Raw genomic sequence first — 25778 nt, 5'->3', positions numbered from 1 at the left:
ATACTGGAGAGAAAAACTCTAAATAAGGACCTGAATTCTGAAAGGTGCAGAGTGCCCCAATGCCTGCTGAAAGCAGCAATCTTTGGGGTACTCATAAATTTACAGCCTTGGGGCTCCCAACGATGAATTTCAAGGAACTTTTTCAAAATACTAGTTATTGTTTTGCTATCTCCATGGCACAGCTGGTGGGTCAGCCCTCCAATGTGCCCGCAAGTGTGAATGATTCACACCCACAGGCTCACTATGAGGATGCAGAGCAGAACTTGGGGGTGAGGGGAGAAGAAGCAATCAACTCTTCAGTGGAATCCAGGGTAAGTAGAGACTTACAAATTTGTTGCAAAGTTAGTGCTTTCCCTTAACAAAATAAAACTGCTTAAAATAGTTAATTTATATTTAATTTTAACAAACACTGAAAGTGTTTTAATGTTTAAAAAAATACTTTAAACAGTAGTAACCCTAAATGTAAAAAACATATTAAGAATGTACATTACAGCAACTTTGAATGTCTCTGGTTACCCAGATCAGCCAGTGTCTTGAGTCCCACAATGATGGCACTCAACAAACGGACAACATTACACCTGTAATGTTCTCAGCAACTTCTTAGCCGAGCGACAGTTATGACATTAGGGTCTGATCCAACTCTATTTCAGTCCACAGGGTTCTTCCACTGACCTCAATGGGAATTGGACGAGCACCTTAAAAAATAATATTAGGTATTGTGAGTTACTTCCTAGCTAGAGCTCTTTCACCTGACATTGCTGTATCTATCTAAGGCAGGCCGTTAACCCCTCCCTGGTTCTCCAATGCAAAGCTTCCTAGAAATGGTGCAGGGTACCATTCAACAAGATAAAGACGTCAGCTGTGCATGTCCAGGGAACAGCTTCCCGCTTTCACTGCAGTGGTTTACGTAGCTGGCTTATCCAAGCACCACGTTCATTCCCCCTCCAGCCAGGCCAAACACCTGTAACTGGCTCTGCTACAGGACAAAAGGAAGGGGAAATAGCCAATGGAAAGAGTCCCTAGGGGCTGCCCGTGCTGATTTGTGAGCCTACACACTGTGCTGCACTTTTTAAAATCAGAGGCTCCCTCGACATCTCAGTGGCCTTTCTCTAACCCACTGGTGTTGGCAGAGCCCTCGCCTCACTAAGCCAGTGACGACAGCATGGATTTAGCCAGCCTGAGTGACTGTCCCAAGCCTCTTTCCTTTCACCCTCATCCTGGGCCACCTTTTCCTTGGCTATGGACCAAGGCCATTCCTGTTGTGCCAGCTGCCACCAGGAAAGGCAGAAAGTCTCAGAGGAGAGCTGTGTGTCACCCTGCAGAGCAGTACTGCATACCGTGGCACAGGGCTTCCCCTTGGCCCGACCATAATACAAATAAAACTAATAATATATATTGCAAACAAACAATTATTTTAAAAGAGTCACTTCATTTAGGCTAGGCCAGTCTGGAAGAAAAACCCAATAAAGGTTTTTTTTAAAAAGTCAATTAAAAATTATGTTTTTGCAATTCAATAAGTCACCTGTAATACTGGAAACCCAGACACAACAGCACTGGGCTACTGCATGAGTACCCGGCAGAAAAAGTGAGTAGAAATATGGGGCTGAATCTCCACGGCCTTTCATCTTGTGCTGTCAGTTAACAACTGTGCAGAGTGGGTGTCAAATGCTTCCAATCAGAATTCTCCCCTCTCTAAGGCCTTGTCTACACTGCCACTTACAGCGCTGCAACTTTCTTCACTCAGGGGTGTGAAAAAACACACACCCCCCAGTGATGAGAGTTTCAGCGCTGTAAAATGTCAGTGTTGACAGTGCACCCGCGCTGGGAGCTACTCCCCTCGCAGAGGTGATTTTATTACAGCGCTGGGAGACCTCTCTCCCAGGGCTGGAGCCACATCTACATAGCCACGTCGTAGACATACCCTAACACTTTGCATAGGAGTAACTGAGCACATGGTGTGCAAGGCAGGAGAGAGTCAGGGTCCAAAGCAGAACAGAGAGGTCCAGAATGATTGACACACAACAGCTGAAAACACAAAACAACAGAAATGGGGTCAAGCTAAAAATGTATTTTTAAAAATCATTCCATTTTTAATCAGCCAATGCCTTCTTAGTAACATGGGTGCGGTTTCAATTTTTAAGCTGACAGTTTAATCAGACAATGCCCCTTCAATTAAAAAAATCCCACATGCCTCATCAAAAACAAAAATAACCCTGTCATTCAAACTGATCTTTACATTTTTTTAGTAACTGTAGGGAAGTCTAAAACAGCTATAAAATGCCACATTCTGTTCTATAGCAAACAGAAGACTATCATGGGTGCCATAATAATAGCATACAGGAGACCATATATCCAGGCTCCAGCACCAGAAATGTTTCCGTCTCAAGGACGTATTCTGGCCCTCCCCACCCATGGGATTGCGTTTTAATCAATTCCCATCATACAACCTCCTCATCCAAATGTCCCTCATGCACATTTTCATCATTGGAGAAACACATTATAAACAAGCAAAGGCAGTCAGAGCCATAATAAATACATTTCAATGCTTATCCAAATGTTAAACACAGACAATTCCCCACACCCTCCCCCAGTTGATTTACAATTCAGTGAATTTTACAAAGTTTCAGCATTCCTATAAACATTCCAGGTGTACTTGCCAACTTTTTAAGTAACAAGATGCTCATGCATAATAAAGGGCTCCTTTGGTTTTGACTGTGTGCTTGGAGCATCTTTTTATATAACTTGCTTCTGTTGATCGGCTCTAACCAGTTCATCCCTCCCTGAACTCTGTCTCGTTTGCAGTTTGATCAAATTCCCCTGTGGTAGCAGGGTAATCTCTGTCCTCTATTTGGAGTGTAAAGAGGAGTACACATGCTCTTATCAGAGGCCCCCATAAGCCAGGGCTTGAAATTTATCAGCTCGGAGATAAACGTTGCAACTGATTCAGTGTCGCTAGCAGCTAGAAGTTAGCTTGCAGTCACTTTGGATCCGTTGCCCTGTGATGTCACAGAGGAGGTCACATTTCTGCAATACCATTTGTAGGTACAGAAGTGTTCAATTTAATTTTACTTTCCTACTCCGGAACACATGGTCAGATTCACCAGGATGCTCTGCCTGCTCTGCATGGCTTCAGAGCTAGGAAGCAGCTGCACACCCAGTTCAACCAGCCGGCCAGACTGGGTATAAAGCTGCTCTGTGTGAGCCTATAAACCTAGCCCATAAAAATCATAGTTTAGGGACCTGATCCAAAACCCACTGAAGTCAACAGGAACTTCTCTTTCGACTTCAGTAGGGTTTGGATCAGCCTTACACCCAGCAAGAGTAAGCATGTTTCTGTGTGAAGAAGAAACATACCTGTTTAAAGAAAGAAGACAGGGACTGATTATTCCCATAAGCCAACAAAGGAAGTGCAAACAGTATAGGGCAGGGAAAACTGAGGTTAAATATCAATAAGCTCTGTGTGGGCAAAAGAGATTTGAAGAGCTTTGTGTAGGTCCAAACTTTGCATCTCTCACCAACAGAAGACAGTCCAATAAAAGAGAATACCTCACTCACCTTATCTCTCTAATATCCTGGGACCAACAGGGCTATAACAACACTACAAACAAATAAGCTCTCTGTGACATTTCGGGCAATAGAACAAGCTGTTAAGGGAGATTGTGGACTCAACTTCACTGGAGAAATTCAAAGCTAGGTTAAACATTTGTTGTTGAGCAACCGCATCTGATAATAACCAGAGCGGGAAAGAAATTATACCAGCCAAAATATGAAGTTTCCAAGCAGAATCCAATTGAGACAAGTTGGCAAGTGCACTAATTTACTACCATAAAATGATAATCAGACCCATTACAAAATACTTGCAAAATTCAGAAAAATCTCCAAACACACACACACACACAAATAACCCCAATTAAAACGAAAGAAAGTGGCCCACTGATGGAATGGGTGATGTGCAGTGAAGGGCCCCAGGTATCATTCTAGCTTATTTGGTGCATCTGTTAGACTTGTCATTAATGCTTGAATCAAATTACCGATTCAAGATCCCAAATCCAATGCAAATTTGGTTTAAAAGAAAAAAAAAAAGTAAAAACAAGAGTCATTTAGAAGAAGATCCAGAATATCTGCTTTCAGCTCCAATTCTAGCTTTTGCAAACAGTGCTGGCGATTTCCTTCTTCAAAGCAGACCTATAGAAATCAGCACCAGACCCTTTGGTCCTCACTGTTGACTTTCCCAAAACTTAACCACATTATGTTTAATGATATCACATACAACTGAAGGAAACGGTTTGAACTGTAGCTTAAAAAAAATGAAAAAAAGATAGGATGTGGAAGAAGAGACAACAAGGAGGGGGGGGAAGGGGATGGGTTGGGAGGAAGAAAGATTTTTATCCTGGATCTGCTTCATAAATGGTGGGCTCTCTGGCTGATCAATGACCCGACAAAACTAACCAAGTAAAATGTCACAATCCATGTTATATGAGTTGAAGAGTTTCAAAATGCTAATAAGGAAACAACAATGCTAATGAGTTCACTGGTTAGAGGCATGCAGGTGTGTGGTGGTGCTCACTACACCTTCCTGAGTCAGGAGGGGGTACCTTCAAGGCTCCTAAAATTGCTCTGCTTCTAAAAGTAGACTTTTTTTTGACATAGAGAAGTCCACTGAAATCACAAACAGACAGAGTAAAGGCAAGTAAGACACAAAACATTGAGGGAGGCTCTAAGAGATACACACATCTAGAAAAACATGAGAAATTCCACAATACATGAATAGACTACAGAAGAGACAGAAACAGAAGATCAAATTTAGGAGACAGAACAGCCCATAAAGAGGTATTAAGTTAACTAAAGGTGCTGGGTCACCCTATTTTTGCAACTGTGAATTACCGAAGAAGCGACAATACCTAAGTTTAGGAGAATGCTAGTTGCACTGGAGCAAATGGATCGGTAAGGATAGGCAAAACCAGAGGTTGATTACGGTTGTTCTGAGACATGTGACATGGCTTTCACCCAGCTGTGTGGGGAAATAGATATACGGTTCTGGTTTTGATCCATCTCTACTGATTGATAATTGTTTTTGAAAATTTGTTTGTTCCAGTAATATAAACACAGCACAGAACCACCCAAAATTAACATGATCAAGGCATTTACACAGGTTCCTAACCAGAGATCAACTCGGAGTTCTTTTTCAAACTCAGAAAAAAATAATATTTTCAAGTAAAGTTGGTTGGAAAATGCCAAGAGGGGGAGGTTAAAATTTTTGTCTAAGAAAGTTCCCAATTTTTGGTCAAAAATAATAAAAAAACTACTCACAGATTTTCCAACCATCTCTATTTATAAGCAACATCAGATACAATGAGCCTGAATAGAAATTTGGGGACATTTTACAGTACATCGATGTCTAAAACCAGCAAATATTAATGCCTACAAAGTCTTTTAGCACTTATATCCAGATAGAAACATGGAGTGGAGCAGAAGTCTTTCTGAAAAACTGGAGTCAACATCCTTTCAGTTTAAAGGTTCATTCCTCAGCTAGTATAAAACAGAATAGCTTAACTGATGTTAATAAGCCAATTAGCCAGCAGGTGTAAACTGGGCATAGCTCTAATGAATACACTGATTTACACCATCTCATGACCTGGCCCTAAATCTAAACAATAGGAACTGATCCCGTGATTTGAGACCAGACAAACCACAGAAACTGGAGCAACATTGCTAAGAGGCAGGAGACTTCAACTCTAACCATTAGCAAAGCAGACAAACAGAAGTTGATCCAAGGAAATAAGCAAGAAGTCCGAGCTAACAAGAGGTGTAGGGGTTCCGATGGAGGCTACAGTAGTCTTGTTGACGATAGTCTTTATAATCAACTGGGAAATGGTCCAGATGCAGATTGTGAGTCAGATACTGCCATTTTTGCCCTTGTTGAGTCTAAACTTACTCCATCTGCAGTTCTGTTCATTACAATGAGTCTACTTACATGTCAAGGTACTACCCTAACATGAGGGTGGCAGAATGTGGTCCAAAGAGACTGGGGTGAGCAGGTGTTGTGCGAGGTGGAGACACAGGGCTGGGGGTGTTTTGTCTCACGTTTTGTAGAAGATGTGATTGGAAGTGTCCACAGGCTCATTAAAAATCTGTGTCTTCCTGAGGTGAGATCTCAGTATTGGCATATAAACAACAGCAAAGCTAAAGAGGCTGCAGTGGTAATGAGAAGCAACAAGCGGTGTGTAATATATTGAGAACATGAAAAGGAAATAAAGCACTCAGAAAACAAATCAGCTCAGTAGATTGGAAGCTAAGAGATAAAGACATGGATGAAACAGCAAGACACAACAGGGGTCCTTTGATGTGCTTAAAGATAACTACTTGTGTAAGACAGCTTTCTGAAAAAAATCCAACAACCCCAAAGTTCCTGTAAAGGTTTAAACAAATGCGTCACCCTGCTGCAAATTAAAATGATCTATCAGCAAGTTAGTCGGGGGAAAAAGGAGAAATCAAGAAAAGCAAATAATTATACGAGACTGACCAAGGAGGTAGTAAAAGGGAGTGCCTGCCTTCAACTAAAGAAAGGCAAATTTAGATATGAAATAGTTTCCTAGGAGCAGTTAAACCAAGGAACTGCCACACAAGAGGGGGCTAAGGACACTTCAGAGGAAACAGTCACAAAGATTAGGGATGACTACGGTTTAGGATTCAGAGTAGCAGCCGTGTTAGTCTGTATCCGTAAAAAGAAAAGGAGTACTTGTGGTGGTCGTCTTCCTCTTGCTGTAACATAAGAGGGTGCACTGAGGAGATACTGTAGAACTTGACCTGTAGATGACCAGGGCTGAAGAGACAACTTCTCTGCATCTAAGAATCATATAAGGCAAACAGATACAAAACCAGAGACCACAAGCCAGTCCACTGGCAGCAAAAGGCTAGAAGGAAGTGGGCACCTTAGAAAGAAACTTAACTGGAAATTAAATGCCTTCATCTTATTGCTCCCCTTTCCATCCCCTCTGATCCCAGCACGTGGCTGGGCAGGTGGGCACTTTCCTTCCCCTTCCTTTGTGGCTGTTGCCAGGCAACACTTGAAACAGTTTTACCCTGAAACCATCAGTGGCTGGCATCAGATGCTCCCTAGCTTCCCCTCAGACTTCTTTGAACTGAGACAAAGTCTTTATTGTTTATTTCGTTATTTCTTGCTGCCCTAATTAAAATCTCCTGTCACTTTCCCCTGCCTTTAATTAGGGCCATGTAAAAAAAAAAAACAAACCCAGCACATTTAAGAAGCTTTTTAAAAAAAGAGATGAAAAAAAGAGTTGAAAATGTGCCCTCTGAATTTAATTGACTTCCAAGTTTAAGAATACTTGTGGCACCTTAGAGACTAACCAATTTATTTGACCATAAGCTTTCGTGAGTTACAGCTCACTTCATCGGATACATACCGTGGAAAATGTAGAAGATGCATCCGATGAAGTGAGCTGTAGCTCACGAAAGCTCATGCTCAAATAAATTGGTTAGTCTCTAAGGTGCCACAAGTCCTCCTTTTCTTTTTGCGAATACAGACTAACCCGGCTGTTACTCTGAAACCAAGTTTAAGAATGGCTCTGCTTTAAAAACAGCCCTCTGGAGGTTAATGACAAAGCTCCCATTGACTTCAAGGGGCCAAGATTTCACTCACCAAGAGAAGAGTCTTAGGCTATGTCTACGCTACGTGACACTACAGCCATGCTGCTAAAAGGTACGTAGTGTAGCCGCTGTTTGTTGGCTCTCCTGTCAACAGAGCAGTGTTCCCACCAGCGCTTGCAATCAGCAAAACTTGTGTCTTTCAGTGGGGTGCTTTTGTTAACACCTCTGAATAACAAAAGTTTTGTCTTTCGCTTGCCAGTGTAGCCACTTGATGGCTCTGGGAAAGCTGGATAGCTCAGGGGAATAGTAAGGGTATATAAGGCCTTTCACCTTTGAAGGTGTATGTACAAAAGCTATAGCCTACTGTTGTTTTTAGGATCAGTTCTTTCTTATCTCCCACCCTCATCCCCAGGTTTGTTTTCATTCTTGGCATCTTCAGATGGACAAAAACTAGCCCATCTCCTTTTGCATGTTGCAGCAGAAGGGGCCAGACACGAAGTAGCTCTTATAAAGAGGGAGGTAACTCAGGAAGTAACAGAAATGGAATAGTCTCTGTACATCCCCTCTCCAATCACCTGGGGCCATAGATGAAGTCCTGATGCTCCCCCCTTTCCATCCTCCTCCAGCTTAAAAAAAAAAAAAGACAACCCCCTTGTGGAGTTTGCAGTAATTAAGTGCTAACTAGTATTTGGGAGGTACAGGATTTAAGCTCCAGAAGCTGCTTCTTCTATAACAGACAAAGCTTTCTGGAGCTAAATAATCACCTGGATACTACGATATGCAGCACTGGTAATCATTTGGCCTTTTTCTCTCCCTTGTTTTGGGTTTGTAGCAAGGATAGTGGCAGCCATTCCTTTCTGGGGGTTTTTTTGGCAGGAGGATGCGGGGGGCTGGGGGGGAAGATGGCAGGTCAAAAACCAGTGGAACAACAGAGGCCCAAAAGCAAACACAATTAAACAGGTTTATAGTGGCAGGGGAGCTGTGAGTTGTGCCATCCGTGACAGTCTCGGAGGCTTAGGGCCATCACCAGTTCAGCAAAGCATCTGTGCCCCAGCCGAGGAGTTACAATAGGGTCTCACGGGAACCAACAGACACTCTCTGGACATTTCCAGCATTTCCTATCTCAGGCTGGGTCAGAAATAGCACCAGACCCGGCTCTCCTAGTATTATTTTGGTTCTTCTCCGTCCTATCCCAGCTGTAACTGAGAACTGGAGAGGCAGGTGAACATTCATAAAAAAAATGTAATGATTTCAAACAGAGAGAGAGAGAGAGAGAGAGAGAGGAGTGTGTGTGTGTGTGTTTGGATTTGGCTTTGTTTTCCACCAGCAGACTCATGTTTATGGAACTGCCTAAGCAACAGAGATCTCACAATTGGCCCCAGCAACAGTGTCCCTGAAAGGAGCAGGAGAAAGGAGAGGGCCTGGACGGCTTAGCCAGACACCGTATGCCCACACTGCGATTAAGAAACCTACAACTGCCCTGTGACAGCTGACCTGGGCTATGGGGCTGTTTAATTGTGGTGTAGACAGGCGGCAGCCCAGGCTCTGGGACCCTCCCACCTCAGATGTCTATGCTGCAATTAAACTGCTCCTTACCATGAGTCAGCGAGCATGGACCAGCTGCAGGTGTCTAAAACTGCAGTGTAGACATACCCACCGTGTCCCCTGATGGACGGCATCATGCTGCACAATCCCTCTTGCACATAGTAGCTGCAGCAGCGCGAACACACACTGCATCAGGAGGGAGGGAAGAATTTATCTGTTTTGTAGCATTCTGACTGGGGCAGGGAGAAGAATCTGCATTTCGGAAAAGTTTTGCTTTGGTAAATTCTATCACTTCTCTTTCCATGACCTGCCTTGGGTAGAGGGGACAGTCAGCTCAGGAGCTGGGCCAGTGGAGCAGAGGGGCACCGTTAGGTGATTGCAGGTCAGTGCAGTGGGGACAGTCCTGAGACGCTTTGTTTCACCTTCGTGGCCCAGTTAGGCATGCACTGGCCACTGTCCTGAGGGCCCTGAACATCTGGCTCTCCCAGCTCTAGGCGCGTGGTGGGGCAAGAGGGGCCAGGAGAGAGGCAATCAACCTGCACACAGTGACCCCAGAATCAAAAAGAGGTTTGTGGGGTAAAACCAAATGATGCTGCTTGAATCCAGGCCAGGGAGCACGTATCTGAAAGCAGGTCCCTGGGCCAAAACCACACTCTTCCCCACAGAATATCAGGGTTGGAAGGGACCTCAGGAGGTCATCTAGTCCAAACCCCTGCTCAAAGCAGGACTAATCCCCATTTTTTGCCCCAGATCCCTAAATGGCCCCCCTCAAGGATTGAACTCACAACCCTGGGTTTAGCAGGCCAATGCTCAAACCACTGAGCTATCCCTCCCCCCTTATATAGAAGGCTAAATCTGGTCTGATTTACACCCTGTGCAACTGCTTTGATCTCAGGCACATAGCAGTGGGAGCTCAGGCAGAATCAGTCTCATAATAGCTATTCTCAGCCTGCCATTTATTTTCCTGCTCCTGGGGACTGGCATTACCAAGCTGTGGAGGGGATAGGCGCACCACAGGCTGGAGCGCCTGACACTGAGCACGTTACTGCTCGCCACCCAGCACCAGCCACTTCCCTCTCACCCAAAGCTTTCAAGTCTCCTGCTCCTGAGAGCAATGCTCCTCTCACGAGGAAAATGAAATCCTGGGTCAGACGCTGCAGACAAGGCTGTCGGCAAAGTCAGAAGGGAGGGAGATGTACATGCCGGAAAGCTGTCAGTTCAGGCATTAGATACCTGGGCAATAACAGCCGGACACTCCTCTCCTTGTAGAGGCATTAACTGAAATGAGCAGTAGGATGTTCCTTCCAGAAACCCACCCCCTTTCTATGCCCCAAAGTGCAGCTTTCCCATGAGTTATTCCAACTCTTTCCTATTTTAGAATTCACCTAAAAAAGCCACATTCCTTTAAAAAAAATTATCCTAAAATGAGCAATACTAGAGACACTTAGGTTTCTCAGCCTGTTTAATACTGCCTCCTGCTGTCCAAATGCCAATATTTCAGCCTGCTGCCCCTCTTTTTATCACCTTATACCAAGCAACGGTTGCAGTTTCCAAAGCATTGCAGGGATTTAGCCACGCGCCCGTCGTTAAAATGAATAGGAGATGTGTAACTAAACGCTATGGACTGCAATGGAAAGAGTCTCAGACTCAGCTAGGGGGGACGCTTGAAGCTCTTAGGCTGTACTTTCAACCTGGGAACTGTTCATATGAAATCAGAACATGTCATCAAGGCAGTTGTATTTTGACTGCATGTGAAGCAAGCCAGAGGCTGGACAGATGAATGGCAGGTGGGGAGAGACCACTGAGCCCCACAAACCAGGAGGGAGGCCACTTTGTGCACTTCTCAGCACAACAAGAGTCAAAGACAGACCCGAAAAGGAAAGTGCAGCAGCAGGGATAAAGTCTCCAAGCTGGCAACTCTTCAGCGCTATGTTTAAAATGCTAAAGCATCAGGGAGACAGAGTGACAGGGCACTCATGGCATAAACTCTGCAGCCAGAAAGCACCCAACAGTTCAGGTCTGCACTTTTAATTTAGGAGCACCAAATGTATCAGACACACCCTATACATAAAACGCTATCACTCAGCAGGGTGCTGCTGTCCCCTTTAGGAGCTGTCCACCAATTACACAATATATTGGGGGTGGGTGAATCCTTCATTTTGCATGAGTGTTTGTATCAGTGTTACAAGGGGGGGGGTGTTCAGAAACCACCAGAAGATGTGTTATGTAAAGTACAGATAGCCTGACACATTTTTATATGGTCTAAATGCTCCATTGTCTTCTGATTCCCCGATAAGGGCTGGAAGACATGCCCGGTGCCTGGAGAGGCATGTGGTGATGGAGAGAGAGAACCTGCTCACTGAACAAGCAGGCTTTCGCCAGTTTGTGCTGCTGCATATGGCTGCATCGATAGCAGGACACTTAGGCGAAATCCCAAAGGCCTTACTCAGACAATGGGCTGAATTCTGCCATATCAGTGCAGCCACTTCCGAGTTACACCAGAGTTCCTAGCCAAGTTTTGTCCAGTAGCCGTAAGGAGTGAGTAAGAACTGCATCAGGATTTGGCCCTTCGTTAGGAGCAATAGAGTGGGAAGCGATGGAAGAATGCCCCAGAACCGAAGCACTGTATGGGGAGTATCTAGATAGGAATCCAGTGGAGGTTCCTTATCTGGTTGTGCCACTCGCTTATGCTACATGGATGTTTAAAGAATTCTCAGGCTACTATAAAAACCTCAGAGCAGCAGTTACTTGGATTCCACAAATGGGTCAGCTTGGGTCCCACCCCTGGGCTCTCCCCCTCCCTGCATGGTACAAACCCTGCCAGCACGATTACAAATGCAGGCTGCATTATGGCGCTGCAGTCAGTCACTCACCTTACCACAGATGTCATTAATAGCTACATGAACAAAGATGGATGCCTCTTCTATGCCTTCCAGGTACACGTGCCGATAGCCTGAAACACAGAGCGAGCAGAGATGAGCGCCTCCTGTCGCTACAGACTTTCCATTTCTAACCACAGGAGGGAAAAATTTAACAAGCTTTCTATGGCCATGTCCAACCGCTGAGCACTCAGGCTTGAACATCACCTTGCCACACTTGATTTGTGTGAGAGCAATATGCCATTTACAAAGTTTACTGGTGTTTTCCCCTGTCCCTTCCTTATTATAGAAAAAAAAAAGTCACCCTAATTTTCCCACTTTACACTTTTGCTGCTGTCAATTCTGCAATGCAAATTGATTAGCTCATCCCTGGCAGACTTGGGGCCATTATTAATTCTTCAGCAGACGTTACTCTCATTACCCAGATGGGGGTTGTGGGATCCGGCCCCTGAATAAACCTAAGTTTCCTCTGTTCTGATGGGTAAAAGCACCCTGTGGGTGCAGCTGTTTTCTTTATGTGAAATAAGATTGCGCAAAAAGCACAAAATAGTCAGAAAAAAAACCCCAAAAACAACCACCCCCCCAAATAAAAACACAAACAAATCTCCAGAGCTCACCGGCAGCCCAACCAGCAGCCTACTTTACACTCAGCTAGCACAGGCAATAACTGTGGCCACTGGTGAGCTGCCAGCAAACACAAGACCAAATGCGACTCCAGCTTTGTTCAGGAAGGCTTTCGACGTTTGTCCCACTGTCTACGGAAGTCACCGTATCTCACTTATGCTGTCAAAAGCCAAACAGTGGCCAAATAAAAATAATACATTTGAGAAAAAAAAATAAAAGTTGTAGCACAACAGGACAGAAAGAAATGGACCATTTACTGTCGCCTTTCCAGTCCAGCATGCATAGCTATATAGTGCTTTCCTAGTTCCTGCCTGATCCCCTGCACTTCTACCCAAGAGCACTTTTAAACCTGAGCATTGTAAGGCATTCACTGATTAAGCTGCATAACATGCCTGTGACAGAGGCAAGTATTAGCATCCCCATTTTACAAGTGGGAAAACTGAGGCACAAGGGACCATATTTTCCAAAAGAGCTCAACACCAGTGTCCACAGAAGTGCCTAAATAAGTAGCTAGAATTTGTTCTCAGTGAGAACTTCTGGACACTGAGCACCTTTGAAAATCTGGCCAGAGGAGGGTAAGTGACTTGGTCATGGTCACAGGATGAGTTAGTGACAGATGTGGGTACAGAACCCAGGAGTCCTGAATACCCAGTCTCCTGCTCTAGCCACTGGCTCACGACTCCTCCCCAGTGCAGATTCATATTTATGTGCACGTGGTAAAGCTACCCTTGGGTATATTTTAATTGTCACAATTTTATAAAACAAGGCCTCAGCCAATCAATCCTGTAGGTCATCAAGACAGAGAGCACGGCCCTACCTGGCATCATGCTGGTAAAAGCTATCGTCCTCTGTCCAATGAAATCCCGCCCAATTGGATCATGATCCCACACCAGAAAGCGAATCAGTGCAATCTCTGGCATGTGCACTGTGAACACCAGAGTCTCCTCCCACATTGGATTGAAACCTGGGAATTGGAGAATCAGCTTTTGTTATTTATATTGCAGCAGCCCCAAGCAGCCCCAGCTACAGACCAGAAACCCATTTAGTTCTTGCTATATTGTTCTGAAGATCCATCAATTCCTACATAGCAATGGTCACTCTAATTGACCATAAAGACTTTGGTTCTGTATTCCTTGCACATCTGGAACTCCCACTCATATCAGTTGGAGCTGCGATGGTATAAGAAACACAGGATTTTAATGTCTCTCAAACATTTTTATCTTCTCCAAAGGTCTACCAAGTGGGAGAACAAGGAATGGATAAACCTAAGAAGTTGCTGGCTTCCAGTCTCCTGTCCTGACCACTAATGAAGAGGAGTGTGACATAAATATACAGACTGATCTGTGTGTCTGATCTCATTGCATCAAGACTGTAATTACACAACACTCCCTTACCTAGGCCCTGATTCAGCAAAACACATAGGAACAACGTGTAATCAATCGTCACTGAAGTTAACAACACTTAAGCATGTGCTAAATGCTTTGCTGCAATGGATCCCAAGTTTGGCCCATTTTGCCTCCGTGTGACAAAATGACCCTTCGAACTTCATGTCCAAGTGTGTAATAGATGACAAGGGGGAAATAAAACAAACAAAACACCCAAACCATGGTCTTACCATTGTCATCAACTACTCTAGTTTGCTCTTTGTAGCAGTCCACTGGTAACCCTATGATCTCTACCTCTACAAATGGATCTATAATCTGGAAAAGAGAAAGGAAAGAATATTTAAAAAAATGAAAAAGATAGAAATCAAGTAATATCCTTAGCTTCACCACACGGGCATCACACGCTATTGCAGATGAAACAGCCAGGGTCATATGGGTAACTTGTTGCTTTGCTGCTAAAAGATGTAGGACTACATCACATTAAAAAAATATAATAACCTTCATCATCATGATGTGACTACTTCCCCACTGATTCAAAATGGGTGTTAGAGCTTACAGCAAGTTAACAGTTCTCTCTATTTGAATAACTTTCAACTCAGTGTACATCTAAGAAGAAGCTTTAAGAATTTCTTCAGGTGGTCACCATTGCAAAGAAGTTGTAAAGAGACAGCTTGCAAGACAACATAAACTGAGCGAGTTCAGGGAACTTCTGGTTGTGGAAGATCTGGGTGACTAGAGAAGCAGCCTGATCCAGTGAATAAAACAACGGATTACGATTCGGGACATGTGGGTTCTGCTCTAGTCTCTGATCATGGGCAAATTACTTCTGCTCTCTGTGCCTCCTTTCCCCCTCCTGCTATCAGTTTAAACTGAAGATCTTCATGACAGGGCATGTGTCTTGCTGGGTGTCTATAGCTGTCTAGAACAATGGAGCCATGATCTCAGTTGGGACTTCTAGGACCTAAAATTAAGAATAGTGGGGATGAAGAATAGTAATTTAACAATTAGTTAGATCCTAGGAAAGCTTGCTACTGCTTTCAGTCAGTGTATGCTGAACACAGAGTACGTACAACCACCGTTCAATACAGTCTCAGCAGGGAGAAGAGCCTTTCAAGTAATTGCTCTCCAAGAAACTGACAAAAACGATAAGGAATCATCTCAAATCTGAGACCAGCTAAATTGGGATGACAAAAGCAAAACAAAACACAGAGTGGCTGGACTGAGTAATGGTTATATGCTAGAGTTTTGGTGTTCAGCAGAAAACAAATGTTCAGCACTCGGGATACTTTGTCACTAAAGAAAAACACAAGTGTCTTACCTCCCTCCTTACTGCTTGCAAGACAGCTGAATGTTCAGTACATATGAACCTTGTTCATATAGCTCTATTCTGCAAAAGGCTCTGGGGCAGGGCCTCTCTTTTCACAACGTGTATATAGTACCTAGGACAACGAGGCCCTGATAACTGATTGGGGCCTCTAGGTCGTACCACACGGCCAATAAAATAAAGGGTGGGGTTTCCAAAAGCAGCTAAGGGATTGTCTACACTTGAAATTCTACAGCAGCACAGCTGCAGCATGTCAGTGGAGACACTATCTCTGCCAACGGGAGGGGTTCTCCCATCCCTGCAGTTAATCTACCTCCTTGAGAGACAGTAGCTAGGTCGACGGAAGAATTCTTCCACTGACCCAGCACTGTCTACACAGCGAAGTTAGGTGGGCTTAACTACATTGGTCAGGGGTGAGTGTTTTTCCGTGCCCGGAGCAATGTAGGTAGGTCAACCGAACTTTTTAGTGTAGGTCAGGCCTGAGGGACTTTAGGGCACATGGGTCAATGGTGTTTCTAAGTCATGTAGGGCACGTATCCAAACATTTCATTTCAACTTTATTGTTTTGACTTTTCTATTCTATAAGAAGTTGCCTATTTCATTTTGTGAAAAAAAATTCCAAGGTAGATTTTTCATCCTGATTTGGGACAAAAACAAATGCTGAAATATTGTAATTTCCCATGGGATGGAATTACCAAGTTTCTACCAGATATACAGACCATCATGGTTGCTGGAATCCAGAGTTTTGGGGCAACCCCCACTCAATTATTTTCTGCTTTTTCCCACCCTCAACCTTTCCCCTGTTTTGTTTTTAAAAAACTTTATTAGTGAACTATTCCTGCCAAAAGGACCCATTTGTCACCACCCTCTGCTTGTGACATCACAAACCCCCCCAGAGAATTAACTGTGATGTCAAAAAGTGAGGTTTGCCTCACTTGAGGGTGGGGAATAGACAGGCAGGAGAGAAAAGAGATGAACATTCTGAGGAGAAGACAACCTGTGCACAGCCTAAGTGCCCTTGGCAATAAAAAAGGGAAGTGAAAGGAAGATGTTGACTCATTATTTTCTATGTGGAGCCCATAGCCCATTAATCTTTCAATATTAGCAGCTCCTCCCGCCCCATTGTTTGTATTACAGGAGCACCTAGAGGCTGCACCTGAGATCAAGGCCCCATTGTGCTAGGCGCTGCAGAGATGCAGAGACAGTCCCTATCCCAAAGAGCTTTCACTCTCTGCACACAAGACAGACAAAAGGTGGGGAAAAGGGAGACTATTATCCCAGTTTCACAGACGGGGACCTGGGGCACAGGGAGGTTATGTGACTTGCCCAACAGTGAGTTTGTGGAAAAACTAGGACTGAAATCTGTATCTCTAAGGGGACAATCCACCAATTCAACCGCATACCATCCTGCTGCTTCTGGCCAGAATCTTCATTTGGATTATGACAGCCATTCCAGACTGATACATCTCTAAACACTAAGCATTCAGGGAAAGAGTATTTCAAAGTATTCGTGACAAATCCAAGCATTTCAGAACCACTCAGAGGTTCGGTTCTAGTTCTAATGGGCTAAAGGTTCGAGGGGAAGTTTTATTAGGAGCTAGTTGCTCGGTCTTCACATTTCTGAAAACTAATGTTTAATTAATATAGGCACACTGGCCATACTCCACAAGCATTCCATATAGAACAGCAGAAGAAATAAAAAGCCCCAACACTGTCAAGAGGCTAAATTTTTTGCTCATTACGGACTGGCTGATTTTGCTTCAATTAGAGTTGCCAGAGGCTTTCAAAGAACAAGCACTCACACAGGCAGAGGACAAGAGGGACCCTCAAGTAGCTTCATTTGTCTTGCTGACGAGCTCAGCAGTTTTGTGCACGTTTAGGGGACGCAGGGTTTTGCTGGCTCTGTTTTGGAGTTTAAGAGCACTGCAGTGAATAGGGACCCATCACAGTAATCAAGCATCTTGGCTTTTCCTACACATCCTAGAGGCACTGTATGAGAATAAGGCAAAATGGACTAGCTCCACAATGCTTAAGGGAGGAAAGGCACCTGGTGCTCTTTGAAGCTAATGAGCTGCATGATATATTCCAAGTGAAGCTCAGTGTTTCCCCACAGAAACAAATGCAGGAAGTTAAGGCCTTGTCCAGACCAGCTCCCAGAGAGACAGACACTCTCGGATAGGAGAGCCTCATCCCTCGTTCAGCATTCCCACCTCTCCTCTGTCTCCCAGCATGGAGTCCCGGGGCTTCGGTAGCTGTTGCCCGCTGATTATCCTCAACACCAGCTGCTTCTTCAATTGATTGGGGAGCGGGTCTTCAGAATTTGGGTTAAAGACACCTGTGGGGCAAGAATCCGCAGAACATAAAGGAGGTCTGGTGCTATTTTAGGGATGGTGACATTTTCGTCGAGCTCTTCCTCTCTCTTTTCCCTGCTTATTTGACTCTACAATCAGTTGTTACAAACTATACTTAGGAAGGTGCCCCACCCGGTCCCCTCAAGCACTTATAGGTACAAACATCCAAAAATGCACCATAGTCATTAACATCTTTACAAGCAGATAACACACTGGTACAGCATTCTGGATACTTTTCAGCATAGCGAGCACCAAGGACAAGTTAATTGCTTACAAAGGCAATTGGAAAAAGCTTTAGTTGCAAATATTGCATGTTACCAAATTAATCACCAGGTAGTAGGTTACTGATCTGGTGGCACTGAGAGGTGGGGCCAAACCGAAACTTGGATCTGAACACCCCATAATTGTGTGTGGTGGATTTCAAAATCCAGACCTGAATTTTATGGCTTTGGAACCAGCACCAATCGCTTTTAGATCATAAACACTGGAACTTTGCTGAGGTGAAATAATTCATAACACACTGAAACTCTCGACTTAGGATGCTAGTAAGTGCTCTACCTGACTTATACTAGAACAGAAAGAAACCATCAGTCGGCTGTTATCTGAAGTTAAAAGTGCATTTTGAAGACCAGATCAGACATGGGATAGTAATGGACTGTACTGTTGTAGAGCAGTGGGAGGAGATGGGACATTGCAATAGAGAAGATAGGATAGTAAATTCAATTTATTTAAAAGTCCAGGGTTGGGCAGATATCAAATCAATGAAGAAAAGTGGGAGTTGTTTACATATGACACCTCAAACACTAAGGTAGTATTAAAATACTTTGCTCAAGGCCACATTATTAGAAATATGCAGGATTCTAGATAAAAGGGTTACAGACAGAGATAAAATGACGAATTAAATGAGAAATCAACCCAATAAAAATGAGGGTTTCATCTTTCTCAGGGACAAATCTGCTTCAGCAGAGCCTGAAACAAACACATAGATCCTTAACAGCTGGGTGCCTTCACGGGAGATGTTCATTACGCAGCCCATACAGTGTAGTAGTGTAAGGCCTAAAGGAGGACCACACCTGCACAGACCTATGCACTCCCATAAAACATTCCACACGCACAAGGCTCTGCTTAAGAGTTGTTCTAACCATAAGCACATTAGTAAAAACAACGAGGAGTCCTTGTGATACCTTAGAGACGAACAAATTTATTTGGGCATAAGCTTTTGTGGGCTTGAACTCGATGAAGTGGGTTCTAGCCCACGAAAGCTTATGCCCAAATAAATTTGTTAGTCTGTAACGTGCCACAAGGACTCCTCGTTGTTTCTGCTGATACAGACTAACGCGGCTACCGCTCTGAAACACATTAGTGTAACTGATTTAATTAAACTAGACTTAATAAACGTGCACCCCTGGTAACTTCTGAGTGCCTATAATGGCAATTGCTGTATAATTTTTGCATGTCTGCTTTTGCAAGTAGATAAGGTTACCATGGCATTCCCTTAGGAAGTGGTAATGAACACCACAGTGATGATAAGACTGCAGTGGTGAGAACTGCACAAAAAAAACTCAACAAACAAAGCCCCCCTCCCCTAAAATTCCAAAATATAATTGACAAAGGGTGTAAATTTCAAGATGTCTAACGGTGTGTCTACACTGCAATTAGATACCCATGGCTGGACCATACCAGCAGACGCAGGCTCGGGCTACTGGGCTGTTTAATTGCAGTGTAGACATTCTGGCTTGGGCTGCAGCCGGAACCCTGGGACCGTCCCACCTCGCAGGGTCCTAGAGCCTGGGCTCTAGCCTGAGCCCGAATGTCTACACTGCAATTAAACAGCCCCTTTGCCCAAGAGCCACAAGCCTGAGTCAGCTGGTGTAGACATTCCCTCTGTGACTTAGAAACCCAGGTCCTGCTGACTTTCAATAGGACTTGTGGCTCCTACATCACTCAAGTAGTTTTGAAAACCCCACCCCAAAGTCTGATGATTATTATGACAAACAGTTATATAAACCCACATGCAGCAGGACCAAGAAACGTGTCTCCTGTGAGGGCTGGGTCCCAATCCCTGTACCACTTTGGATACCTGTCAGTGCTATTCCAGCTTTATTTACTACGGCATCTCCCCAGCAGGATAACATTTGGTTCCCCATGCTGTGTTTTGTGGATTTAGAGGGAGAGCAATTGGTCACCCTTACAGGCTAAAGAGCCTGCCAAACTTACATTTACCTGTCAGCTGATGCTCTAAACTGGGATTCCGTCTTCCTTAAAGAGAAAGGATGGGACAGCACTTAATGCTGTGGGAGTTTGTGAATTCTTGCCTGACTTGGCTGGGCTGAAGGGGAGAAGATGGTGCCTTATGTGTGAAAGACTTATAGAGATCCAGGAAACAGATATTTTATATACTGATCCCAATCCCTCTATCACTTTGGATGCAAGCAGTGGTTAGTGTGTAGTTCGTAGGTTCCTTGCTGCAGTCATGTATACTAAGGCACCATACCTGGAGCAATACAATCCAAACTCCATTCAGGGGGAAACTGCCACAACTCCAGCTGATCGAAATATGGAAGCTGTAGAGAGGATAAGTCTTTCTCGTGTGTGGGGAGATATGGGCCTCATTTAGCTTTCATTTATCTGTGACTACCTTAGATGACGTATCATGGGCCTACAGTTACACACAGCCCATGTGACAGTACTTGCAGTCTCTACTTTCAAGAAGTACTAACGAATAAGTCTATGGTACATGTATTAGGGGAAAATTATTCCATCCCAATGCATTCAGAGACACTTGGGGATATTGGGCCAAACCTGCTCTCACTTACACCCGTGTAATTCAGGAACAACTTCACTGATGTCAACGGTACTCACGCCAGCGTAAGAGCAGGATAAGGCCTGAAGTTTCAAAGGGAGAAGGAAAAGCTGGAGGAAAGCGCCCAGCAGCTGTACACGTACACTCCCCTACTACTCGAACAACTTTGGAAACTGCTGGAAAAGTCACGCCCAAACATAATGAGTTATTCACTCTACTGCTTCCATTCCCATCGCTTGCTGGCCTATCCCACAATGCATAGCAGCACCACACATCTTTCCCTTGTAAAGTACCATTCCCACCCACAGGAACCTTCCTCTCCCTCTGCAGTCCCTACTGGCTGGCTTTTCCTTACCTTGACACATGCACTTCGGTTTGAGGATATAGCCACAATTCCCATTTGCATTGAACTTGGCCCGGTTCAGCTGCAGCATTCTCCCCTCTGACTGATAGTTTAATGCGACTGTTGCAAAGAAGGAGGCAACAACATTAAGTCTGTTCAGCGCATTCACGGGAAAGAAAACTGACGTATGTTTTAAACTTTGTTCTCTGGTGACAGAGAGCCAGAGATGTTGGAAAAGGGACTCTCTTCTCCTCCTAAACCCAAGACAGCACAGCTCCAAGGACAGAGACTCCCAAGAAGAGTCTTTCCTCCTGTCTGTAGGGTTTCTTGCAAGTGGGCAAGAGGGCATTGCTTTCCATGTCTCAGCCACCAGTTACCACTAGGCATATGAATACTCAAGGCATCCTACCCTACTAGAGACACAGACAATACCCCAGATATCAAAGACCCAGATGTCAGGAGAGTTGGATGACCAGGTAACCCAGGGATCTTTGCTGGTGCTTTCTGTTCAGCCTGTCTTTCAAAGATAGATTCTGGGACCACATTCAAGCATGAGATTTCCACCTAGTTACAAAAATAAAACAAAACAACACGTCCTTTTTGCTTACCCATCTGGCAGCCAGCATTCCAGAAGGGCTGGGGATTGTAATTGCTAGAATCTACGCGATAGGAAGATGGGTAGATGCGGGACAACTGGTGTTGGTTGAAATGCAGATATTGTGCTGGCTTTTGCTGGAGTATCTGGTGGGCCTTTGTCTCGCTGAAAGATGAGACCTGCCAACTGGAAGAGACTGCAAGGAGAGAAGAAAGTTAGAAGGGGATGGCTTCCCCTTAAAAACAATCCCCTTCAACAACATCCCATCCGTTACTAATAATCCTCTTGCAAACACAACCTGATCAGATATGGTTTTCTCTCTCTTCCATCACCACATTTTGCTTCATGCATGGAAGAGTTAGTGATGGGAAATCCAGGTCAGGTACAATAAGTGATCTGAACCATCACACAGAACTTGACCCAAATATTTGAGGTTTGAGGATGGCTTGAGGAAAGTTGAAATCCCCTAATCCCTGAATATTTCTCTCTGCCACAGGTGGCATTTGGAATTTCTGGTTCTGCTCAGGATCAGGTGCAGAAAACATACAAGGAGGGCTAAACTCTCCAAGCAGTTTCATTTTGCAGAATCAACTGTTTTGAAGCAGCCCCTGAATTTTCATATACTTAGCCAAAGTTCTGGAGATTTTCCTATTGCTTTGTAATGAAGATTAAAATTTCTCATGTAGTGATTCCTCTCCAAACCACCACAAATTCTAGTTGGGAGTAGCATAAATGTCCTTTCAGAATTGTCCTGCTTCTTAAAGTATGAACTGGCATGTAGCAGCCTTTCTAGCAATTGGCAGTAGCCAACGGGTTACTACAACATGTGGTTATTTTTATCCACTTTAATGAAGTTCCTGCACAAATCCAGATTCACATTGCAGACTCCAAGTCTTAACAAATGATGACTGGCCACTTTGAAATGACACAGATTTATTGCATGCAGCTCTACTGTCAAATTCCTCTTGGAATAAAGCGTTTATCATCAAAATTAAGTGAAAGAACATAAACCTTCCATGCCAGTTTCAAGCTCTATGCACGGCAGTTTGTTTTTAGCAGACACTTAGTTCAACCTACTTTCGGTTTCAACATCATGGATCCCAACAGACTTTGTATACTTCACCAGGTCAGAGAGCGCCCGGGAAAGCTTCATTGTTTTCTTCTGTCTGCTCATCCTGGGTGAATAAAACAAACAGTTTCCCATAAACTGATCAAGAGACAATTTTTCCCCCATAAAACGTTAGTTTTTTAAATAACTGGCACGGTAATGAAATACAGGGAGGAGTCTCTTCCAATAAGGCATGCTGCCATGCCCATTCTATTCATTCCCTCGGGGGCACCTGGCATTGGCCACTGTCGGAAGACAGGATACTGGGCTAGATGGACCTTTGGTCTGATCCAGTATGGCCATTCTTATGCCATAATTGTAGGGACACCACATGAAGACTCATTGTAAAAGTACAGGTTTCTGGTTAAACCAGCTCTGGAAGCACACAGAAAGACTGTCAATGGGCTGTTGGCTCCTGAGCACCTAAATCCCTTTGGAAGATGAGACTTAAGCATCACGACACTGAGCACAGCAATGCCTAAATATGTTTTAAAATTTGGGCCAAAGAGCCTCATCTTCTTGTATGTTAATGGCCAAGAAAAGACTTGAACTTCTGACTAAGAGTTATACTTTAAGATCTGGTGTGTCGCAGATACTCTGTGCTGCTAGACAGGAGGTTGAACGGTGGACTTGCCCTTTAAAAGGTCTTTTTCACCTCTAACTGATATGATTTTACTAGTCCTTAAAGGACGTATATTTTAAATACCAAAGAATTTGGTGCCCTGATCCTTTCCATTTGCTTCTGGTTAACACCACAGTGTGCCAAGTGGGTTTATGATCCTGGAGCTCTCTGACAAGGCTGCTGGCTACTCCACTGGCCTTTTTCCAACACACCCTCTTCTGCCCTCCAGTCAGCTCTCCTGGTAGCCCCAATGAATCTCTCCTAAGCTTCCCAACCTGATTTCCATCTGATCTCTTGCTTCCAGAGTCTGGAACCCATCAGATAATCTCATAAAAAAAGCTTTGGCTTCAGGTGTTTTGAAGGGATGATTTTCAAAATCAAAGCAGCACTTCGACTCTTAGGTGCAATGCCATTTAACAAATTAAACAGCCATGGGCTTCGTACGCTCACCACAAACCCCCTGTGCTACAGGAAGGCTCCCATGGCTAAAATGCTACACCAACTTAAGAGACATCTTCACAATAGAGCTGGGCGAAGTAGTGAAACCTCAAGCCAGGTCTGAACAACATGTCTGGCTCAGTCGTCCACTGACAAATTAGGAAGAGCCGTGTCAGGAGACTAATCTGATGATGGAGTCACAAACATTTTGGATCTACCTTTACATGGGCTTCCAATCACATGGTTATAGCTTCCAAACTTGCTACACTTGTGTACACACCTCTGTAGAGCATTAAATGGCCAGGATTCCTTGTTACCAACCTGCTATAATGCACTGCGCCCCTGGCTAAGTTTCCTTGATAGTCTAGGTCATCTTCACCTTCTTCCAGGCTGGATGCCTTTTTCAATTTGCTTCCTTTTTTCTGCATAAAGGAAACAAAACCACGGTACAAAACAGGCATCATTGTTCAGAAGAGTCTTAGGTTTCACTTGGGCACCAAGTAAACATTTAAAGGGTGGTGTGTGCGAAAAATAAAAACAGATTTAGTCATGTGTGCCTGAGTGCTACAAGCAAAGTGGAGCAAACCTCCTAGGATTTGTTCTGAAAAGTTGTGTGCAGGGGAACAACCAAACAGATGTCTGCAAAATTCTAAGAGGGTGCTAGAAAAGGAAAAGGGTGATAAAAGTTTGGGAAGCCTTTGTCAGAGGATGGATCAGCTCGTCTGGGGTTAACCATTCACATGCAAGCGAGCCATGTTGGTGGCGCATTTGCATATGGTGGCAAATAATTCTGGACCCAGATTTTCAAAAGTGACTAGAGATTTATGGGTACCCAATTTGAGGGACTTTGAAAGGGGCCCAGATTTTGAGCACCCATTTTGTGAAGAACAGGCCCCTCAAGTTCGGCACCCAGAGTTTTAGTCATCTTTGAAAATTTTGGCACAGGAGTTGATCCAGGCCAGCTAGCTTTTAAAGCCACACTCATCAGACAAGCATTTGACCACACTGCCCCATGCAATTCTGCTTCATTCTTTCAAGGAGCATGTTTTTTCCAGGGCATGGGAAATGGCAACCTTTCACTGCAAGAGACTGCACTACGCCAGAACTGATCTGTGAACACATGGACGAGACAGCCTGGGGTTAGAGCCTTTCATAATGGGACTAGAGATGCTAGTATGAAAGGTGCTGTCTAAAGGGGAATTATTATTGGTGCTACTATGATTACTATGATCAGAGAGGGCGTGAGAAAAGGATTCTCTTGTTCCACTGTTACTCTAAGTCACATTGCAATAAACTGCTCTACAAGAGGTTAAATTAACCTTACTGCTTTTCAGGTTGGATCTGATAGCTTGAGTTTGTCGGCATTTGATGTGAACTTAAGCAAGTTGTTAAGAGTAAAGGCAACTGGTCATCCTGCCTGCTTGACCACTGGAGTGGGACTCTGTCAGACTGTGTATTATATCTTCCTTCTCTCTCCCCTCCCCTTCCCCCCCTCCACACACACATCTGTATTTTACAGAATCCTTATTGAGGTTACAGGGACAAACCATCCCGATGTGTAGAAAGAATAGTAAATATGGCAGGCGACCAGCTTGGCTTAACAGTGAAATCCTTGCTGATCTTAAACACAAAAAAGAAACTTACAAGAAGTGGAAGATTGGACAAATGAACATGGAAGAGTATAAAAATATTGCTCAGGCATGCAGGAGTGAAATCAGGAAGGCCAGATCACACCTGGAGTTGCAGCTAGCAAGAGATGTTAAGAGTAACAAGAAGGGTTTCTTCAGATATGTTAGCAACAAAAAGAAAGTCAGGGAAAGTGTGGGCCCCTTACTGAATGAGGGAGGCAACCTAGTGACAGAGGATGTGGAAAAAGCTAATGTGCTCAATGCTTTTTTTGCCTCTGTCTTCACGAACAAGGTCAGCTCCCAGATTACTGCACTGGGCAGCACAGCATGGGGAGGAGGAGACCAGCCCTCTGTGAAGAAAGAAGTGGTTCGGGACTATTTAGAAAAGCTGGATGAGCACAAGTTCATGGAGCCGGATGAGCTACATCCGAGAGTGCTAAAGGAGTTGGCGGATGCGATTGCAGAGCCATTGGCCATTACCTTTGAAAACTCATGGTGATCGGGGGAGGTCCCGGATGACTGGAA

At 44.2% G+C, this 25778-nt stretch overlaps 1 protein-coding gene across 1 annotated transcript in view; it reads right to left on the bottom strand.

Annotated features, from left to right (window-relative positions):
* PLCH2 (phospholipase C eta 2) overlaps positions 1-25778 on the bottom strand; it is a 316564-nt gene that overhangs the window by 8306 nt on the left and 282480 nt on the right. Inside the window, exons 14-21 of the mRNA XM_048824566.2 lie at positions 23947-24047; positions 22535-22632; positions 21471-21653; positions 20875-20982; positions 17576-17700; positions 14272-14356; positions 13474-13620; positions 12027-12106 (exon numbers count right to left, since the gene is read on the bottom strand). Coding sequence (XP_048680523.2) covers positions 12027-12106; positions 13474-13620; positions 14272-14356; positions 17576-17700; positions 20875-20982; positions 21471-21653; positions 22535-22632; positions 23947-24047 — 927 coding nt within the window. The remainder of the gene's footprint in view (positions 1-12026; positions 12107-13473; positions 13621-14271; positions 14357-17575; positions 17701-20874; positions 20983-21470; positions 21654-22534; positions 22633-23946; positions 24048-25778) is intronic.

Source organism: Caretta caretta, chromosome 18, assembly GCF_965140235.1.
Source record: "Caretta caretta isolate rCarCar2 chromosome 18, rCarCar1.hap1, whole genome shotgun sequence".
Lineage (NCBI taxonomy): Eukaryota > Metazoa > Chordata > Testudines > Cheloniidae > Caretta > Caretta caretta.
The sequence above is the reverse complement of the archived record's forward strand: the minus strand, read 5'-3'. Positions and strand labels throughout refer to the sequence as shown.